Consider the following 22,390-nt stretch of genomic DNA (forward strand, 5'->3'; position numbering starts at 1 on the left):
CAGTGGCCAGAAGAAGGCACTGAACCTGGGTCCTCTGGAAAAGTAGTCAGTTCTCTTAACCACTGCCATTGATCCAGCCCAGGCCTCTTATTCAAAACCATCACATTGTCAAACTGTTGTTTTCCTCTCTGTGTCAGTTAGTGAGAGATATAATGAGTGGATGTGTGGGGAGCAAGCACTAATCCAGGTCCCTGTCCAGTGTGTGTGTGTGCACACATGTGTGTGTGTGTGTGTGTGTGTGTGTGTGTGTGTGTGGTCTGTCTGTGTGTGTCAGGCCAGCTCCATGCATAGCATTAACTGTATTCATGCTACTGACATAATGTGATTTCATTTAAACTGTTCCAGAAGGTTTGCCTACACAGTAAATACAATGCCTAACCTTAGACCTTGGATTTGCAGCTTACAATTTCAGCAACTCCATCAGGATGTCTTTTTCCAAATGAGTGTGGGAAGGGTATTTCATGGTTCTGACTGAGGCATGACTCCCTCCTCCAGTCCATGTCCCTTGCCATGGCGATGCTAGGCTCTCATTGCTCAGGTGTGGGTCCCATAGACACTGCCAGAAGAGTCCATTCCTCTTAAGCCGATTAGATTGGGGGTGTGAAAGGCAACTGAGAAAATGGAGCTCTTAGAAATAACATGTTCTGAGTCTTTTCTAGTATGTGGACGACTGGGCAGATTTCCCTGGCAGCAAGGACTGGTAAGTGCATCTCCCCTTTGTCTTCTGGTTCAGTCGTTCTGTACAGCGATAGAGTGGTGGCATGTACAATCTTAGCTTCCAAGAGTCACTTTAATAATTCCCTCTAAAAAGCCACCAGTTAACCCGAGCTGCACCCACATAACGGCCGGCCCACATTTCTGGCACAATTGCCTGTAGACTCACCTCCCAGGTGGATAAGGCTCGCCTCCTTTCTTCCTGCGCTCTCCCTGCCCTGCTATCAGGAAACATCCATTCAGTAATGAGAACTTTAACGTCTAGCAAGCAGTTTGCTGCAGGCGTAGCATCATAACCAGAAGGCTCTATTCAGTTTGACCAGGCTTTGGAAACTCTCCAATTAGTCCTCTGAAAATTAAACATTTTCAGATACTAACAGTTCAACCCGCACTGAATTGTCAGTGTCTGGGAGGGACTGCCACACATTTTGCAAGGAACTGGTGATAAAGAGGGAAACTGCTTCAGCAGCAAATGATGGTTCTGAGAAGTGAAGCCAGTGCTAAATCAAGTTAAGTCACAGGCCTGGGAAGGAGAGGGCCCAGACAAGTGAGCCATTCCAGCCGAGTCTGGCACTGTAGTCTCCACCTAAGGCCTGTGAGGACTGAAGCTGGAGCCTGAGGTCTGAGGCAAGTTCCTTCCTTGCTGGAGGGCCTGGCTTCAGACTCTAGATTTTGATGCTTCTGCAAGCCTGTGGTCACTAAGTAACCATCTGAGCTGACTGCGCGCATTCCTGTGTGCCGGTGGGGATGGACAGCTATTCTCAGAGGCTTCCTCTCTGGGCAGGAAGACTTTCTGGGTGAGGTTGGTGAATCTCAGTGGAATAGCCTGATCTTGAGAGGTGGATCTGTTTCCCTCAGCAAAATGTTCACCTCCTTGTGAGATCACACCTGATCCTTTATCCAGGGCAATAATGCACCTCTTATATATCTTACTAAAGCCATCACCACGATAATAAAGAGAACAACAGGCAGAGATGAAGAGAATTCAGTGGTTTTTATTTTAGATATTACTTAGTAATCATAGGAACACAGCTAAGATTTAAAAATTGCCAACCAGGCTTTTCTATGTTATATTTACAAAACAACTCTGTTTTTCCTTTCTCAGAGCAGTTGCCCAAGGTGCAGAAAAAAAATTCCCTGCCACAGTCTCTCATTCTCCTCAGGCTGCCAGTCCTCTGGCAGGAGAGGAAGGGACGCAGCAGGCTCTGTCCCCACATTTGTCTTTACTTGAAGCATTTCTCAATAACAAGTGCAAAAGTAGAACTGTAAATAAAACCTGGGCTGTCACCTCAATTCTGTGCTTCACTAGAGGAAACCTACCCAGAGAGAACAAGTGTCCCCCTCATCTTTACGGTCACTGTGGTAGAAGGTGAAGGTCTCCACGAATACCTTCTGGGATCTGAGTGAAGATGTGGCTAGCCCAAACGTCTCTGTAATCTGTGGGGTTTGACTTTCCGCCTGGTGAGCTGGTGTCAAAGGTCAAGCCTTTGTATTCTAGGAGCCTGCCTTTCAGGTAGGGTGGGTGCTGACTCAGTCAGTCAGTCAGTCAGTCAGACTACAGTACCAACCTTTGGGTACAAAGAATAGCTACAATAGGATTATAGCAGATCAGCAAAGTGTGAGCTGGGTTTTTTTTCTATTACACTTGAGATAAATTAATATTTGATATTCTGAAACTTACATATGCTATAAAACTGTTATAAAGTATATAACAAATACATGAGCCAAAAGTTTTCGCATGGGGATATACGACCTGAGAGCAAACCCAATGCATTCCTTCTGAGACCCAAGAGTCTTCCATCTGCATCGTGGGGTCTCAGCAAACATTTATTTCCTGTCATCTTGACAAGGGCATTTATGTTTTGCAAGCTCTGAAAAAAACCTCACTTAAAGTTAAAAAAACAAAACAAAAAACACAAATATCAAAAGATCATGATTCAAGGATTTCAAAGCCCAGCGTCACAGGCAAAGCCTCATTTTCACGGAAGACGAAACACTCTGTTTTGTCCACTTCCAGTAGCTCGTTAAGAGAAGCCACCACCACGTCATGCTCCTGCAGCATTTCTGGGTAGCGAGCCACCGTCCGCTCGATCCTTGCTGAGCGCCTCACAGGAGTGATAAGCTTCATGTCTTGCACTTCTGGCATCCCGCATATTCTGAAAGAGACCGAAGGATGTGTTCAAAACCTTCACAGCTACAGGACCATCCTGTCCCGTTCTTTGTTTCCTATGCACAGCTGGTACTTGAGTGTGAGCCTACACTAGTTTTCCCTGGTGCTCAGGAAGCCCTGGATGGTGACACCTGCTCCTGGATGGTGGTGTTAGCATTACGATGCTATGGATGAAGGTGAAGATGGTTTTGATGTGAAGTCAACTGCTTTACAGCTGCCATTTGTTTATCTTATAAATTTTTACAGGCTGTGAGGAAACTGGGCCTAACACGGAGCCTGACTGCACTAATGACTTCTAAGATTCCTTCTTGTGTTGACTGTCAATTACTCAAAACCTATTAAGATGCCCCTCCATACCATGTATCGAAACAGGAACAACTGGGCATCTATCTTCCTTATAAAGTTGCCAATGCAATTAGGAACCTTTCCACAACTGACCTAAAATTCACAAAACCACCGGCTGCATTAGCTTATGGGAAACTAGCAGGCAGGTGGGCTGAAAAGCTTATGGGCGTGCACTTGGAGCCTGTGGAGGTGAGCTTGGGGCTGACTGACTGCTTTCATGTATCATGAGCTAACAACAGTGGGGCAAATGAAAGCTAAGGGGTCAGGCTAGCTGTAGTTCCAGGTAGAGGAAGGCACAGAACTGCTGCCCTGGCGCTCCTATGTACAGTCCTTCCAGAAGCATGAACAGGGGACAGAGATATTAAACTCACTTTTTGGAAACAATGCTGATCCACTGTTGTACAGCCTTAAAATGACTGCAGTTCTGCTGAGAACAGAAGGCTTGAGCAGTGGGCTCTGACTGCAACAGACTCAGTTGCCCCCTCCATGTTCTCCCAGGGCTGGTCACTGCCCTTTCCTTCTCTCCCACACTAACTTGGGAGATAGCTCTACTCGGCTTCCCTCGGTGTCAGGCTGGTAGGACAAATGAGTGGAGAGGAGGTACTGCATGCAGGAGGGGTGTGGATCCATGCCAACCCCGCCTGACTGCAGCGCTCCTTCACAGCAGTCTTAGGGCAGGCAGGAAGGGACGGTATACACACATAAAAGAGACCCTGCTTGGCTGTCCAGTTCTAACCTCTACTTACCCTCAGCCCTTCCTGAGGGCCAGAGACCGTGATCTGGGCATCTCTGCCAATGGAGGCTGGATCCCAGACCTCCTCTCAGCACTGACCTTAGCAGTCTGGAGAGCTCTGACACTAATTGCTGACTTACCCTTTTTACCACACCAGAAGCAGAGGTCTCTTAACGGCTTCTCTGGATGTGTGGAAGAAACAGAACCCGACCATAATCAGGTCAGAAGTCTTCTGGACTATGCTTACCTAGGGATCGGGGCAACCTGTAATTTGATACCAGGGTTATCCCACTCTGCCACGGGTATCCGTGGTGCTGCTGCAATTGGCTCCCTTTCTGTTAGAGATGGGCAAGGCTGCTCAGGTTCCTCCTTGGCCAGCTCTTCTGCAGATGTGGTATTAGTTCCAGCGGCTGATGTGTCAGAGGTGACCGCTGTGCACACAAGGCCAGGAAGGGAAGCAATTTAACAGTTAAACTAAAAATCAATAAAGCAAGGCAGTGTGGACAGCGATTCCCAGTAACCCTCATGGACTCCGCAGAGCAAATAAAGAGGTGTGACCCCAACTGCTATTTATATGGTTTTCTTCCTTGCTATAGTTTACAAAATAGTATTTTTTAATTCTTTGAACCTTTCAAACATTGATAAAATGCATGTGATCATATCCACCCACCCATACTGCCCTCCAATTCCTCCCCCCTCCTCCTCTGGGCATATTTGCCAATTGAAGATGGCTCCTCAATCCCTTACAGCACTGACCACAGTCTTATCTTCTACTCCCATGAGAGCTCTGAGAGACTAACCACTCTCCTTTTCCACACCCTGATCAATTTATTCAATCTCTTGCGCTCTCTCTCTCTCTCTCTCTCTCTCTCTCTCTCTCTCTCTCTCTCTCTCTCTGTCTCTCTTAAGACAGGGTTTCTCTGTGTAGCCCTGGCTGTCCTGGAACTCACTCTGTAGACCAGGCTGGCCTCAAACTCAGAAATCTGCCTGCCTCTGCCTCCCGAGTGCTGGGATTAAAGGCGTGCGCCACCACGCCCAGCTAGACAGATTCTTTAAAGGTTCCAAATAGTGACTGTCAGTTGAGTAAGGAGAGACTCTTGAAAGAACATGGACTTAGATGAGTGAAAACAACTTACTGTGGTAGTTTGAATAGGTATGGCCCCCATAATTTCATGTGGTTAAGTGCTATGAATGCCATTGTGAGTGGCACTATTAGGAGGAGTGGCCTTGTTGGAGGAAGTGTGTCACTGGAGAGGCGGGCTTTGAGGTCACATATGCTCAAGTCATGCCCAGTGAGACAGTCTCCTGCTGCCTATGGATTAAGATGCAGAACTCTCAGCATCCCCTAAAGCACCGTGTCTGCCTGCACACTGCCATGTTTCCTGCCATGACAATGATGGACCAGACCTCAGAAATTAAGCCAGCTCCACTGAAGTGTTTTCCTTTTTAAGAACTGTGGTGGTCATGGCGTCTCTTCACAGCAGTTATACCCTAACTAACACACTTACTATGATTAAACATATAACAAGTCAGGGCCTCTCTTCCTTTTGTCTTTGTCTCGTTTGATAAACTGTTATTTTGTTTTCCTGAGGGTTCCAGGAAAGCAGGACACACTAGTCCAGGCTGCTGTGGTGAAAATAAACTTTGCTCAGAACTGAGCACATATTTACTAGTAATTATAGGAGTCAATCAGTGGATGATTACAGCTCAAAAGGCCAGGCCATGGAGAGCGAGAGGTGGGAATGTTTCATTCCTCTGATCTGCGTGTTCCACAATGATTTTTACTTGCATATCTCAAGGCGGTGAATTGAAATGAAGAAGTAACCATACCTCCTGTGCTTCTGCTTGTATCTTGCAGAATGTTCAGGATTTCCTGCAGCTCCTGAATTGGCTGGAGGCAACAGAATAAACAAACGGTATTGAAAGCATTCATGGAAAGACTGAGCCAAGAACTTCTGCTTAGCATCGAATAAACTTCCTGCAATAAACATGTTTTCTTTTTCAATCCCATATTCAGTGATAAACACTTAAAATGATTCAGTTTTAAAGATTCATAAGGAAAAAAATGAAGAAACTGAACATGTCGATTTAAAACTGGCATATGTAATTTTAGTGAAAAGATGTGTTCAAAGTTTCTTTAAACCAAATTCTTTTTTCCTAATAATTTATATTATATCATTAAATCATATCATATCTGCCTCTAAGATATAAAGCTAGACAGACAGAAAAGCTGGACAGACAGAAAGCGCACCATGCACCCCTGTTGTCTGTTTAGTTCTTGTTTTCATGATAAAATTTGGGGACTGTATTTTACAAAGATTGAACCACAGGTTCAGCTCCAGGGAGATTTCCCCCACTGTCCCATCATGCAGGCATTTTAAAAGCTTTTTCTGTATCTTCCCTGGCGGCTTCTTTCTCACCTTTATTTAGTTACTGTATATAAAGAGAGGAAAAAAAAAAAACAACCAAGGAAAGGAAGACAAAAAGCGCCATTGCCCAGAAGAACATGTAAGCCCCCTCACAGCACACCACAAGGTCAGCTGCTATTTTATTGCAGGAATGCTAGGTTTAGAATTTTTTCCTGACTCGGTACTCTGTATCAAATTAATAAATCACACACATGTACACACACACACACACACACACCTGGCAAATCACAGTGACACACACCTTTAATCCTAGCATTCTGGAGGTAAAGTTAGGTAGATCTATAAATTCCAGGCTAGCCTGGTCTATATAATGACACCATATATTTGTCTCAACAAAACAAAACAAAACAAAACAAAACAAAACAAAACAAAACCCCCACTCCAGCCAAAACAACAAAGAAACAAAACCCAAACCAAAGAACCAAGCTAACTAAACAAGTTAAGTTGTAAGTGTCTGAAGTTGGAAATACACACACATACTGTAATGAATGTGAATTATAAAATACTTGCATCAAGCATATTTTATTATTAATTTTTTTTAAAGATTATTTATTCATTATATGTAAGTACACTGTAGTTGTCTTCAGACACACCAGAAGAGGGCATCAGATCTTGTTAAGGATGGTTATGAGCCACCATGTGGTTGCTGGGATTTGAACTCTGGACCTTCGGAAGAGCAGGCGGGTGCTCTTACCCACTGAGCCATCTCACCAGCCCCCTATTAATTTTTTAAAAGACATGGTATTACTATGTACTCTAGGCTAAGATAAGTCAGGCTATGTTGACAAAGCTAGTCTCTAACTCATGGCAACTCTCCTGCCTTAGCCTCCCAAGTATTGGGATTACTGGAGTAATCCCAGCTTGATGAAGCATGTTTTGCATTTGTATAGGTTTCTGTTAAAAATGGCAGATGGAAGCTCATTTACTTCTGATCCCTAATGAAATTCTACTGAAATGAGAGTCAAGGATTAAGAGCAGCACAGGAGAGAATGGGCAGCCACAAGGCTTTGGGAGTGGAATGCTGGAGAGGACTGCCAACCGGCCCCTCAGAAAGCTGGGAGTGTGGCTGAGGAAATTATATGTACCACGGAGCTTCCAAACTCAACAACAGGAGATGAGGCCCCTGAAGCACCTACCGAGGAGTCAGATCTGCAGCCAGGTCTGATACCTCCGGCCCCATGCAGCCTGGTGACTGTGCCCTGCCCCTCTGCACCCTAACAGAAAACTGGGGTATACTTCTGAGGGAAGACTAGGGTAGGTGCCTACTTGAAAACAGAATAAATCAGAATCTGCAGGCTAAGGAGATTCCCAGGTCTCTTCTCCCCAATCTCTATCCACTCCACAACAGTTTCTAGCTCACAGGAAGGAGTCTGGCACACCTCCCCACCCTAAATACTCTGACCAGCTAAAGAGGAGAGACCTGAGGATACTGGTTCTGGTAGAGGGCTCTCTACCAGCCACTGCAGCTAGATCACCTTACTGGGTACCCCACAACATGTGGCCAGAGCCTTTGCTTGTTTTTGGTGTGTTTATACATACATGTACAAACATGCTAAGTGTGTATGTATCTGTGTATGCACAAGTGTGTGTGTGCACATATATAAATACATATATATATATATATATATATACATACACACATACATACACACATACATACATACCAGGGATCAACCTTTGCTGTTTCTCAAGAGCCATCCACCTACCTTGTTTTCTGAGACAGCATCTTTCACTAGGACTGTCAGTCAGGCTAAGCTGGCTGGCCAGAAAGCTCCAGGGGTCCCCCTGTCTGCCTCACCAGTGCTGGGGTGTTAAGTGTGTTCACCACAACTGGCTGCTTTATATGGGTGCCAGGGATCACATTCAGCTCTTTTTGCTTGTTCAGCAAGCACTTTACAGATTGAGCATCTCCTCAGCCTCCAGAGTTTTTGATACTCTTCTCAAATCTACCTGTGTGTATATGTGTATATCGCAACTTCATCAGCATCCGAGTAAATCCTTCAGTGAGTAATGGAGACTAAAACAACAGTAAGAGTGGAGGAAGGGGGCTGGTGAGATGGCTCAGTGGATAAGAGCACCCGACTGCTCTTCCAAAGGTCCATCGTTCAAATCCCAGCAACCACATGGTGGCTCATAACCATCCCTAACAAGATCTGATGCCTCTTCTGGAGTGTCTGAAGTCAGCTACAGTGTACTTACATATAATAAATAAATAAATCTTTAAAAAAAAAAAAAAAAGAGTGGAGGAAGAGCACTGGAGAGGAAACAGGCAATGCAGGAAACAAGACAGACCTTCCTCAAGAACTGTGGGGACAGTGTCTGCAGTGATGGGGACCAGAGACAGAGGACATCTGGTAAAGATAGAAGCCAGTCCTTGTCCAACCTGGAATAAACTAGAGGGGTCTCTAAGAAAAAATAAATCAACAGACTATCTGAACTCTTGACATGATTTAGAAATTAAAGAATATGAAAAGTAGATATATAATAAATACCCAGAAAATGAAACATAGGCAGAGTAAGCAACTAATTAATTCTAGGAAAAGTAGATGTGTTTGACAGGCAAAGTAACCATAGTACATACCCCATTGCTCAGTACAACCATGCATTTCTTTTTTCTTTTGGGGGGGGGGGTGGTTGAGACAGGATTTCTCTGTGTAGTCCTGGCTGTCCTGAAACTCACTTTGTAGACCAGGCTGGCCTCGAACTCAGAAATCCACCTGCCTCTGCCTCAACCATGCATTTCTTACACATGAGTAACAGTACATATGGTGGGGTGATCAGGAAACTTGGAGGATGGCAAAGGCCCACAAGAGTAGGTGGGGCTGTCTGCATGTGAGTGAGTGCTGGGATGGGCAGAGCTGTGTGTGGACAAGAAGCTTAAGGCCGTGTCCTCACCTGAAAGCTCATAAATTATGTCTGTAAGAGAAAAATCAAGAAACAGCAATGTAAATCTGAAACTACAGAGGTAAAAACAGAATCAGTTTGCTCTGGGAAGTAGAAATGTGAGGAAAAGTCGTTCCTGAGTGAAACTGATCAAACTGTGCACAAGTACAACACTGTGAGCAATCCTGAAGTGAGTACCACAGACCTCAAGGAAGGGAGAGAAACATTTAAGTGAAGAGTTATGAAGTTATTTGATATCTCTTTGTTAAATAAATCTGCAGAAGGTGGTTTCTCTTTGGTTTTAGAATTAGACAGGTGTTTGATGTAATGACTCTGCATTAGTGATGTTCTGAATTTAATGTATTAAGTTCTTTTTAACTATTGGATCTTGATACTATATTGTAACTTTCTACATTTATTTCCCAACCTACTTATTTCTGTAATTAGTGTTAAGTGAGACATAGGTACTCGACAGACAAACAAACAAACAAACACCACCCAAATTCTACTGGTATAAATGTAATTTTTAAGAAGTAATTGATGGATTAATAAAGAATACATTCTATGGCTAACTGATGGTGGTGCAGCCTTTATTCCCAGTATTTGGAATGCAAAAGCAGGCAGACCCTGTCTTGAAAACAAAACAAAACAAAACAAAACAAAGCCAATACCTTCCTACCTCAGACTCTGTGACTGCTTCTTGAGGTGAAGTAAGTTTCTGCTCGTGTGTTAACTGTACAAAACCCTGGGTTTCACTGTGCGACCACCAGGGGTGCGTCTAATGCACTTCGATCACACTCACCCTGTTACCATACCCTTACCCCTATGAATGGAAGCTTAACAGTGCAGTATAGAACCACATTACTATAAACAACAAAGAAAGCCCATGAAAGAGACTTTGACATCAGCCATCCAAGACAGATACTCACTGCTGCCCCGTTCTGAATGGCCTCTTTGTACAATCCAATAGCATCAAAGGCGCCTTTACTTGCCAGTAACTTTGCTTTGCACACCCAGAACTTGGCAAATTTTTCAGCCTCAGGAATACTGGACACTATGGTGAATATTTCATTAGGAAGTACACCCTGGAAAAAGAAATGCCAGATGAAATTTTTACCACGTCACTGTTAATGCTTATGTCTCTGAAGGTATAGTTACTCATTTTTCTGAAGTTAAAATGTCAATTTTGCTAAGGTATAGCAAATATATAATAAACATGTAAACATCCCCATATTAATTATAGTTAAATATTTTTTAACACAAACCTTTAAATTTTAAAGAATTTTTTAAAAAAAGGTTTATTTATTTCAAATATGAGGGTACACTGTTGCTGTCTTCAGACACACCAGAAGAGGGCATTGGATCCCATTACAGATGGTTGTGAGCCATGTGGTTGCTGGGACTTGAACTTAGGACCTCTGAAAGAACAGTCAGTGCTTTTAACTGCTGAGCCATCTCTCCAGCCCCCAAACCTTTAAATTTTAAGATAAAAAAACATGTACCACAACATAAGGTAAAGAATATGTTCTCTATCTTTATGGGATGTACTACACAAACAGAATCAAGATCTAATATAATAAATACTTCTTACATATTAAAAATATTCAAAGTACCATATATTAACAGAATAGTGAACTGTGATTCAAGGCTACTTTCCAAATGATTAACCACAGCATGCATGAAGAGCCGCAGAAGCATGCAGAGTGAGTGCAGGTGTACTGGAGATTCATGCAGGCAGATATAAAATAGGGTATCTATGCAAAGACACTTAGAAATGGCTTCTGGCTTGGGCCCATGGCAGGGCTGTAACAAGGACTAGGAGAAAAGGTGACTCAGCAAACTAAGAAGTCCAGACTCGGCTACGCTCAGAAGCTCCTCTGGTGATGTAAAGACACAACTGTACACTCCCAATCAAGAGTCACCACTGGCCCAGGAAAGCAACACGATAATAAAGGTACAATCAACTCAACAAAGAATGAACACGGCACAGAGAGTGAGGGGCGGAGAAGACAGTATCAGCCAAGTGGCAAACTCCCTACCATAGAACGAGCATAGGTGGTTACGAGGAATTCTCCCAGAACCCAGTGAGACACAACAAAGAAACAAGCAGAGTTCCCACGGGCCGGGCATGGTGGCACATGCCTTTAATCCCAGCACTAGGTAGGCAGAGGCAGGTGGATCTCTGAGTTTGAGGCCAGCCTGGTCTACAGAGTGAGTTCCAGGACAGCCAGGGGATACACAGAGAAACCCTGTCTTGGAAACAAACAAACAAACAAACAAACAGAGTTCCCACGGTCATTCCTACTACTCAACAATTTCAATATCCATAGAAAAGAGTTTCTTGAACATTGAGAGCAAAGTTAGACACACTCAAATAAGCCATACAAGAATAAAGTTTAAGACTAGAGAGATAAACAATTGTTTGCACTGAAGGTTCTCGGAGAATTAACTAGTATATATTTATATATGTATCTATGTATGCATGTGTGTATATTTAGAGTTAACTAGTATATATGCATGTATAGTTGGAGTTAACTAGGATATACACATATATGTATAAATATATGGATATTTAGAAAACCAAGATAAAAATATAACTTAAGGCTAGGCAGTGGTGGCGCACACCTTTAGTCCCAGCACCAGGAGGCAGAGGCAGGTGAATCTCTGTGAGTTCAAGGCCAGCCTGCTCTACAGAGTGAGTTCCAGGACAGCTAAGGTGACAGAAAAAACCCTGTTTTGAAAAACACTAACTAACTAACTTAAAAGCATCTAGAGAAGTAGGGGAAATAAAGAATTACTTATAAGGAATGAGACTCAGATAGACATGATTCAATAAGTCAATAATTCTAGACACAAGAAAAAAAAAAAGAAAAAGAAAAAGAAAACAGTCAGGAGCTTCCAAATTTTTAGAGAAAATAACTTGTAGTTAGAAATTCTTCCCAAACTATGAATACAGCATAAGGGTGAAATAACGGTGCTTTTCTAAGCACAAGGACTCAAAGTTTGCATGTGTCATTAGTAAACATGTTTGAATTTACATCTACCATTTATTTTGTTTCATTAATTTATAATTTTCTTTATGAAACATGAAAACAATAGTAAATATAGAAATAAAAGAATGTGAACACCGGAGAACCCTGTAAGTGGGCTTACACAGTCACGTGTTAGGAGTGAGTTTATTTATATGGGCAATTGCTAACTGTGGAGGGCAAGGCCTGCTGTTAAAGCAGAGTGTCTCAGCCTGTACACACCTGGGATACACTCTAATGTAAACCAGCCCAGGGGTTTACAATCAAAGGGACGAGGAAGCTCATGAATGAACAACAACAACAACAACAACAACAACAACAAAAAAAAAGAAAGAAAGAAAGAAAGAAAGAAAGAAAGAAAGAAAGAAAGAAGAGGTTTGACAATATTAATATCAGAGAAATCAAAGCAAGTCATGAATCTGTAACACTTAGAAAACTCGACAGAGAGCAAACACTGACAAATATAAGGAGAGACTATCTTTAACTCATCCTTCTGGAACACTCTGGCATACGTCCTTCAGAAAGGAAGCCATTGGGTAACAAACAGAAAACATTGTTTTAAACACTTGTGCAATGGTTACTAAAAAGGACAACAAAGAAAAGTTCAACCAACAGAGCCTCCTAAGTGGAATCCAGAGAACTGGAAGTCTGTAAAGGCTTTCTGCCTGGTGGTGGCTCTGCTGGGCCTGCCCACATACAACAGAGGGAGGCTGCCCAGGTGAGGGATAGAATCCTTTCACCGGCTTTCATCACCCTAGCAACAGTCTCTCACCAGGGACAGCAGCTGGTTCTAGCTGCAGATGGAAGAGGTAGGGGACCACAGGGTAGTGGACTGTCCTCAAAGTCTCAACTCCAGGCTCCCTCTGATTAGCATTTGTCAGGTAGTACACCCTCCTGGAAGTTGGAGTCCTAGTTTCTCCCAAGTTCACCTTTTCTAATGCGATATTGTGAATTATATATGGAGTCTTCCTCCATTTCCTGGCATATAATTCCTAAAATCCTTGGAATGTCCAAAGCTTTAGCATGCTAACAAACTGATGACTGGCAGTTCCTAGGGTAGCCTCAGGATGGTGGCTGCTCACAGGACAAGAGACAAGCAGACAAGTAGGGGTCTCCAGTCCTACTCAGAGCCTCTGGGGAGGGACTGAAGAGTAAGCTAATGGTCTAATGTAGATCAAAGTAGTCAATTATGCCTATGTAATGAGGTCTCCATAAAGTCCCAAACCAGACAAGGTTCAGGGAATTTCTGGATAGAACACAGGAGGGTTTCTGTAGGGCCGTGCTGGACAAAGTCATTCTGTTTTTGTGACTTGACCTGGTTGATGAGTATTTGCTAAATATGGCAGATATTAGTCAGTAAAACCAGGAGGCATGTTTATAGTATTCACCATATTCATGAGAAATTAAGATTGATTAAGTTGGCCAAGCTTTTAACTAAAAGCTAAGAAAATATCAATTGCCAGGTGGTGGTGGCACATGCCTTTAATCCCAGCACTCGGGAGGCAGAGGTAGGCGGATTTCTGAGTTCAAGGCCAGCCTGGTCTACAGGGTGAATTCCAGGACAGCCAGGGCTACACAGAGAAACCCTGTCTCAAAATAAACAAAAACAAAAACAGCAACAACAAAAGAAAATATCAATTGACAGAACAAGCATAGATACTACAAGTAAGAAAAAGTTACTGGACTCAAAAAGATTTTTTTTTGGGGGTTTTTCCAGACAGGGTTTCTCTGTGTAGCCCTGGCTGTCCTGGAACTCACTTTGTAGACCAGGCTGGCCTCGAACTCAGAAATCTGCCTGCCTCTGCCCCTGCCTCTGCCTCCCAAGTGCTGGGATTAAAGGCATGCGCCACCACGCCCGGCTCAAAAAGATTTTATAACCTTTAAAAAGATCTTAGAGAAATCTTCAACAAATCTGATACCCCTGCCTTGCTCCCTTTAGTTTTTTGAGATAGGCTCACTATGTATTTGAGGCTTTCTATGAACTTTCTATGTCCCCCTGGCTGGCCTCGAGTCTGTGAGCTACTCACCTTAACCTATATATTATACAATCAGTCCAAGAAACAAAAACAATTATCCACTACAGGAGAATGTGAAAAGATGTTCACGCCACTTTCTGGGTGTAGACAGAAAGGGAAATACCTAAGTTATTTGATTGAGACTAGGAAAACATATATAAATATGTGAAGTCCTGCAACCGGCAAAACAAACAAAACTGCCTCGTTTCTATCTACATTGTGTGCACACATATAAAGACGGGAGGGATAGCCAACAATGGGTGATCACCACCCTTCAGGGAGCAGAATGGGATGGAGGTCTGGTCACTAATCTATCTGTATTATTATTTAAAATTATTTTAATATTAAGAAGGTACTGATTGGGGGAGGGGTATGTGCAGAAAGAGTTTAGTGGTAAGAGTTATTCTGCAAATAAAGGACATTGTGTAATAGCCAGAAACCTACCAACAGCTGGGACTGGTAGTTCATGCTTACAATTTTAACACCAGGGAGGTGAGATACTTGGGGCTCACTAGCCAGTCAGCCTTTGACTAGCCTCTAGGGAGTTCTAGGTTTGTGAGACCCTGCCTCAAAACAACAAAACCAAATAATGACGATGATGATGGTGATGATGATGATGACGACGACGACGACACTTCCCCCAACAAGGAAGCCAGTGCCTGAGGAATGGCACTTGAGGCTGTCCTCTGGTCTTCACATAAATGCGCACATAAGTCTAAGTGTACCCACCCCTGCTCCCCATGCAAACTAATGTATTCATGTATTTGTTTTTTTTAATGAAAACAAAATAAAATCAAAGAAATAAACAAAACTCTGAAGTTTAATTGCACAAAGGAAAAATATTAAAATAACGTTCCCCTGCGTCCCCCAGGTCCAGCACCAGCAGACGGGCTCACTTCCACTGTAGGTGCGGTCTTCCTGCCTAGAGCTTAAGCACGTCAAGGTTTAGTACTATGCTGTTTAGTATGGCGGTCACCAGGCACATACCCACTGTCTATTACCTACTCTATCCTGCTGTAGACTCCAAGACACAATTAGAATGCCATTTCTGGCTACCAAAATTACTCAGAGGAGCTAGAGATGGTTCACTGACTAAAAGCACTGAGTGCTCTGCCAGAGGACCAGGGTCGTTTCCTAGCACCCACATGGTGGCTGGCAACCATTTGTAATTTCCCAGTTCTGGAGGATTTAATGCCTTCTTTTGGCCTCTATTGGCACTGAACACACAGGGTGAAGCTATATACATGATTGGCAGTGACTGTCTAACTATATATATACACCAAAGCATTCACATGCAAAAACTAAAAATAAATAAATCTTAAAGTACCCCTCAAACTAAGGTTAGAATTTAGGAAATGCTTCCAGTGCAAATGTCACCCACCTTTTGGACCCTTATGGCAGAAGAAAGTCCCTGCTGTCTCCTTATGGAGCTGAATGGTCTGGGTTAGTTTCCTAAGATCTGAGCAGCCACCTAAGTGCATGGCATCATGCAGCTGCTGCTGTCACTGTGGTTCTGTATTTAAGAGTGGCTGGGTTTCTGCAGAGGTGGAGACTCCTGAGGAACCTGTCTTAAGTGCCAAGACTGAGTGCAGCCGAGCTCTGCACCTTCTCTCTCTCCCTCTGCACCCTCTCCCTCTGCACCCTCTCCCTCGAACTCACCTCTTCAATGAGCCTCAGACACTCTGTCAGAGTGCTGTCGATTTTCTTGGACAGCTCCAGCTGAGCTTTCTTTTCTTCTTCTTCTCTTTCAATGCTCTTCCAGAAGGAAGTGTTCATTTCCTCTATGACTTTTCTTTTTGTTTTAAATTTCATGGGAGGCCGTTTATAGGTTTTCCCTTTGGACTTCTGCCATTCTTCCAGCTGTTTCCTGAAATGTGATGGGGGAGGGGTGGGGGTTAGTTCTTTCCCTCTTTCCTTCTTAACATGTCTGCTTCTAAAACACATGATTGGCAGTGACTGTTTAAACCTTCTACTACAGACAAGGTCGGGGGACAGAATGGAGAACGATGTACAGAGGGGCAGAGTCCACGCTGGGTTTACAGCACCACTTACGACTGCTAGGATTACAGAGGGCTGATTGGTGCTTCAGTTTTTGTTTTTGTTTTTTGTTTTTTTAAGGATTTATTTATAATATATACAGAGTTCAGCCTGCATGTACACTTGCACACCAGAAGAGGGCATCAGATCCCATTATAGATGTTTGTGAGCCACCATGTGGTTACTTGGAATTGAACTCAGGACCTCTGGAAGAGTAGTCAGTGTGCTTAACCACTGCATCTCTCTAGCCCAAAGGTCAAGGAATTTAAAAACTGCAGCTGGAGAGAGAGTTCAGTGGTTAGGAACACTGACTGCTCTTCCAGAGGTCCTGAGTTCAATTTCCAGTAACTACATGGTGGCTCACAACCATCTGTAATGGGAACCAATGCCCTCTTCTGGTGTGTCTGAAAACAGTAACAGTGTACTCACATATATAAAATAATCTTTAAAAACAAATTCCTTGACCCTTGACTACTTTTCATTGTTTTTCTCTAAGTCTTCATTTCCTCACCTGTTGCCTTGGACAGAGTGCCACCTGCCCTTAAGACACCTCAGCACTCCATTTCTGTCCACAGAAACTTCCCACCACTCAGACCCACCAAGCTTGCACTCTGTCTTCAACAGGGTCTCGGTGCTCGAACCCACTTTACTATAGTTCCTCAGGGATCTTCTGACCACACGAGCCCCTTTTATCATTAATTGATAATCTTAGGGTTCTCTTCTCCTTAAGCAATCAGTCTCTGACAATGCCAAGTCCCAAGGCTGGCTTTTTGCTACCACTCACATTCCTACTCCTAAAATAGATCATTAAACGGAGTCAGGGGGTGGATGTAGATACGAGTGTTTGGAAGGAGACCCTCTAGCTTTGTTACATCACAACCATATTAATGATTAGATCACTCCCTGGAGTCCCAAACCACGCTAAACCCACGGCCTTATTTGTACCTTGCATTTGTTGTCTAGCAGGTATTTTATATCAATACCACACCAAACAAAGCTCTTGATATTTACCTCCAAATCCCTTCTATATTTCCCTCATTTGATAATTAGTCCCTATACCCAGGAGCTGTCTTTGAGTAGTTGCTTTTCCTTGTGACTGACATATCACTGTATTGATTGATTCTGTCCACATGATCATGATACTGAGCCACATGTTACCTTCTGTCTGAAATATGAAGCATCTACTCTAACTCTTGTTACCCTCTGTCCGTAGAATCTGTCAGTAACATATAGAGTAGACTGTGTTGAAATAAAATTAACACAGTTCTCTGTGGCTGTCCTGCCATGTCCTGTGTCTTTCTGACCTCCATCACAGTCCTCTTCCTCTCCCTCATGGAGCTCTGGCAGCCTTTTGGTATCCTGATCCAGGCTCAGTCCTGCCTCAGGCTCTTGCATCTTTGGTCCTTTGTTCAAACAATCCTTTCCTGAAGAGTAATGATCTGCAATTATCCTGTCTCATTTAATCAGTGTGTTTGTATTCTGCCTCCTCCAATAGGGCCCAAACTCTATGAAGGCAGAGCTGGATGTTCAGTGCTTAGCACAGTGCCTGACACACACAGAACTTCAATGACAAGATAGTAAAACCCACCTTTCAGAAGTGTGTAATTCTGTGGGTGTAAATTCACAAGACCATTTGACTGCACTGACAATCAAGATATAATACAGACCCCAAACTCTTCAGAGTGCTTACCTTTAACCTCTAGTTCCTGACTGCTCTGCCTTTTGTCTTTATGGTTCTGCCTTCCCCAAATGTCAATAATTAAACACAAATGAAAGTTCTTAACTGTCATTTTTCTCTGACTCTATCTAAAAGGTAGGCAATCTTACAATCTATGCAGTGCTTACAAGTCATGATTCTTCCACAATAACAAAGCTGAGACACATGATCTTTGTTTCCTCCAATCCAGTGGTTCTCAACCTTCTTAATGCTGTTACCCTTTAATACAGGTCCTCATGCTGTGGTGACCCCCAACAATAAAACTACTTTCATTGCTACATCATAACTATAATTTTGCTACTGTTATGAATTGTAATGTAAGTACCTGATATGCAGGAGGTCTGATATGTGGCCTCCAAAGGGGTTGCGACTCCCAGGTTGAGAAACACTGCTCCAGTCCCTAGCATTCTTATCTTCCCAGTCTCCTTCTAATCATAATGAAGAAAAATGTTCTTTTCTAAAATCAGTGTAGTTCTAGAATTTCAACGCCACAAATAATTTCTCTAAACTTTCCATGTATATTCTAAGCCTTCCTTGCTCACTTGAGCCTGGCATGATGCGGGCGATGAGGGAGCACTCATCATGAGTGGATGGATCTAAGTCTTTCCACAGACTATTCTCTTTGCAACCACATGCCACACACTGTCATAAGCCCATCTGTGACCCAGGCTGAGAATTCTAGAATAGACGCTCATCCACCCTCAGCTGTTGCTAGGTAAGTGCTCTATCACTGAACTATAGCCCCAAACCCAACCACTATCAGTAATATCTTGGAATTAGGCAAAGTACCTTCGATTCTCTCCTTCTGGTTTTTTAACATGTGGGTGAGTCTGGGTCGCACTTGGGGCTCCCTTTCTACTTGCTGTACTGGCTTGAGTCCTGGGAGCAGTCTTGTTCAAAAAATGGCTCTGGGGAGGAAACTTTTTGAACTTGGAGTCCAATGTCTGTGCTTTCTGTTGAAAGATGTTATTGTATTTGTTGTTAAGTGTTTTATTTGCTCTTATGTTAGGTGTGCTTGGAATGACTGAACTAAAGTTGCTAGCTGTCAAATTAGGCCTCTGGCTTATGGCTCTTGATTTTTGCAGAATGCATGACGTCTGGGGTCCAAGATGAGGCTGTACAGGCTTCCGATCCTGTTTCATGTTGGGATGCCTACTGTTATGTCCTCCCTGAAGCACACTGAGCTGGGAACTAGGTTTAGTGTGTTTTACTTTCTGTTCAGTAGCAGGGCATGACTGTACCTTAGTTTCATTTGGTTTTCCATATCTAACCCTGTTAACCGTTATGTCCTGTGTGTTCTTGATCACTGGTTTCTTTGATGTCTGAGTCTTATTATGGGCTGGAACGGAGTGCGAGGGAGCTGTTTGTGGGGGTTTTTCTCTTGGTCGTGTAGAATCTACAACTGTAGGGCGTTGCTGAGGCTTCACTGGGTGAGCTCTGATTTGTGTGCTTCTGATGAACTGTTGGTTAGATCTGCCTTGCAGAGCAGTATGAGTAACTGAACTTCTGCTCAAGATCCGTTTAGGAGCCAGACTTCTCTGAGCTTGATTAGAAGAGCCAGTATTTGGCTTTCTTATAGAATGTAAGTCAGGATCTAGCTTCTCAGGTTTTAGCAAGGTTTGGGGCAAGTTTTCTTTGTTTGTTTCATCTAGAAAGCCATCCAAAGATTGCTTTTCAGCATGGGTATTAGTCATGGGACATGTACATTTAGCATTTCCTCGATGTGCTTCCTGTTGCTTTTTGGTTTTTAATTCCTGTGTATCAGGGGACTGCCTGGGTTTTCTTGACAGTCCTGCAGTGGATGACACAGCTTTAGGTTGTTGTGGAGGCTTGCTGGACTGTTTACAGTCTGTGTTAGAAGAAAAACATCTTGACGTGAGCCCTCTACTTGGAAGTTTTGGTGGCTTCAACTCTGGCTTCTGGGATGCTGTGATGCTGGCTGGTTTAGTCTGGAATTTAATGTTGATGGGTCTTGCAGTTTTGCTAGGCAAAACATGATTGGAAACATCTTTTTTAGGTCCAGGAGTCTAAAAACACAAAGAGAAAAATATATTTAAAAATTTATAGCAACGGTTCACTTTTTAAAATGATGAAAACAACTGAAGCACATGTTAGAAACCATCTTAGGATGTCATTTAAGAAAGATAAATGTGAAAAAAAAAAAAGAAAGAGAAATGTGGGACACAAAGGTTCACCTTTTGTAATTTGACTTTGTAAATTGTAAAGGTGGCTTTTGTAATTTGAGTTTCTATTAGAAGTATGCCAGTCTTTTTAACTTATCAATTAATTAAAAAAAATAGTTGTTTCAAAAAAGAATTTCTTCTTTTTAATGCTGCTCATGTTCCAACGAAGAATACTTCTAAGCAGCCTGGACAGATACACCACAGTATGACAACACAATAACTTACAGTAGGCATCTCAGCAAGTCCTCCCTTGTACTTCCAGCCACACTAAACATTGTTTTTCTTTTAGATACTTAGCTGGGAAACTTGTTAACCCCGGAAGTCAGTGTTGTCTAATTATCAGTGGTTAAACACAGGGGGAGAGAACATTGCAACATGGGGAGTCTTCTACCTTCAACAATTGCCAAATTCCAGAAAAACAAAATAAAAAATATCTGAGGTCACACTTGTAGAGTCAAGAAAGAATGTTTTCTTCTATAAAAAGTAGAGTTTTTTCATATAATAAATTCTAATCACAGTTTCCCTATCCCATCCTCCCAGGTTCTCTCCACCTTTCTTCCCATCCAAGTCTTTACCCTTAGAAAACAAACAGCCACCCAAAAATATTAATAAAATAAAATAAAAAAAGGAATGAACTGGAATAGTATAAGGCAAACAGATGAAAAATAGCCAAAGAAAACACTCAAGAAAAGCTCTAGGTGCAGAGACACACACAAGACAGATTTTTAAGGTTAGATTGTTTTTAAGGTTAGTAAGTACTTTAGTTAGTTTTTATTGTTAACTTGAACTTGAAAAGAGGAAACATCAATTGAAAAATTGCTCAAGTCAGATTGACCAGTGGCCATGTCTGTGAGAGACTGTCTTGACTGATATGGGGTGGACTAGCCCTCTGTGGGTGGTACTATCCCTATGCAGATAGTCATGAGTGGTCTAAGAAAGCTAGCTCATAGCTGGGATGGGATGGCACACGCCTTTAATTCCAGCACTCTGGAGGTAGAGGCAGGTGATCTCTGAGTTCAAGATAAGCCTGTTCAAAGAAAGAAAGAAAGAAAAAGAAAGAAAGAAAGAAAGAAAGAAAGAAAGAAAGAAAGAAAGAAAGAAAGAAAGAAAGAAAGAAAGAAAAAAAAAAGGAAAAGAAAACAGAAGTGAACTAAGCATGATCCCCAGTGCAAACCGGAGAAGTGAGCTGGAAGGCAGCACCTTCATGGTTTCTGCCTCAGGCCTGGCTTGACTTCCCTTAGTGATGAACTAGGACCTAGAGATCTAAGCCAATTCAACTTCAAGGTGCTTTTGGGAAAAATGTTTATCATAGCAACAGAAAAGAAACCAGAACAATAGGCAGATGTTTTAGTCAAGTAACTTAGTTTTGGACAAAAAGAGAATTGGTTACAGGAAATTTAAAAACTAGGGAGGGGAGAACTTCCTGGTAATGGGAGGAGGGCACTGGAGGATCCATAGTGTGAGCAATTCCTCAGGAAGGAGAAGATGACAGAATTAAAGAACATGTATCTCCCCGAGAAGATACAGAAAGGTTCAAACTACCACTCTCTCGCTCATGTCATGAAGAATCACTAGATAAATACATAAAGGAAATCTCAAACAAGAGCCACATGGCCCTAGGGCAGAGAGACACCAGTCTGAAATGCTCAGTGTGTGGTGTTGCTGGCGGTGAGATGGAGGCAGAGTGAGATGGTAACCCACACAGCTCGATTTATATTTGGGTTACCACTTGGACCTAACATTCAGAGCTCTCTATCATCCTTTAAAAAAAAGTGGGGATGTTGGTATGAAAATGTCTACATGTATTTTTATGGCTTATATTTACTAACATTGCGATTTCATTAACATGCCATACAATTTAGTATTTTAAAGCCTTCAATTGAATGGGTTTTAGAATGTTTACAAGGTTGTATAACCATCCCCACAGACTGCCAGGCATTTTTGTCACCACAGGAAGAGATTTGTTAGTAGTCATTCTCCATCTCCTATTCTCCACAGGTTTTAGCAACCACTGAGCTATGAGTATACACAGGTATACTTTACCTATGTAGCTGGAACTAATTTTTTTTAAATTTATTTATTATTATTTTCTTTATTTACATTTCAAATGCTATCCCGAAAGTTCCCTATACCCC

The 22,390-nt window shown here is 42.6% G+C and overlaps 1 protein-coding gene across 1 annotated transcript in view; it reads right to left on the reverse strand.

Annotated features, from left to right (window-relative positions):
- Positions 1-2,526: 2,526 nt before the first annotated feature.
- Positions 2,527-22,390, reverse strand: part of Ckap2l (cytoskeleton associated protein 2 like) — a 27,528-nt gene continuing 7,664 nt past the window's right edge. The window contains exons 4-9 of the mRNA XM_021193782.2: positions 18,862-20,099; positions 15,978-16,185; positions 10,204-10,359; positions 5,793-5,853; positions 4,210-4,393; positions 2,527-2,870 (exon numbers count right to left, since the gene is read on the reverse strand). Coding sequence (XP_021049441.1) covers positions 2,645-2,870; positions 4,210-4,393; positions 5,793-5,853; positions 10,204-10,359; positions 15,978-16,185; positions 18,862-20,099 — 2,073 coding nt within the window. The 3' untranslated portion in view covers positions 2,527-2,644. The remainder of the gene's footprint in view (positions 2,871-4,209; positions 4,394-5,792; positions 5,854-10,203; positions 10,360-15,977; positions 16,186-18,861; positions 20,100-22,390) is intronic.

The sequence above is a fragment of the Mus pahari genome, chromosome 3, assembly GCF_900095145.1.
Source record: "Mus pahari chromosome 3, PAHARI_EIJ_v1.1, whole genome shotgun sequence".
NCBI classification, from domain to species: domain Eukaryota; kingdom Metazoa; phylum Chordata; class Mammalia; order Rodentia; family Muridae; genus Mus; species Mus pahari.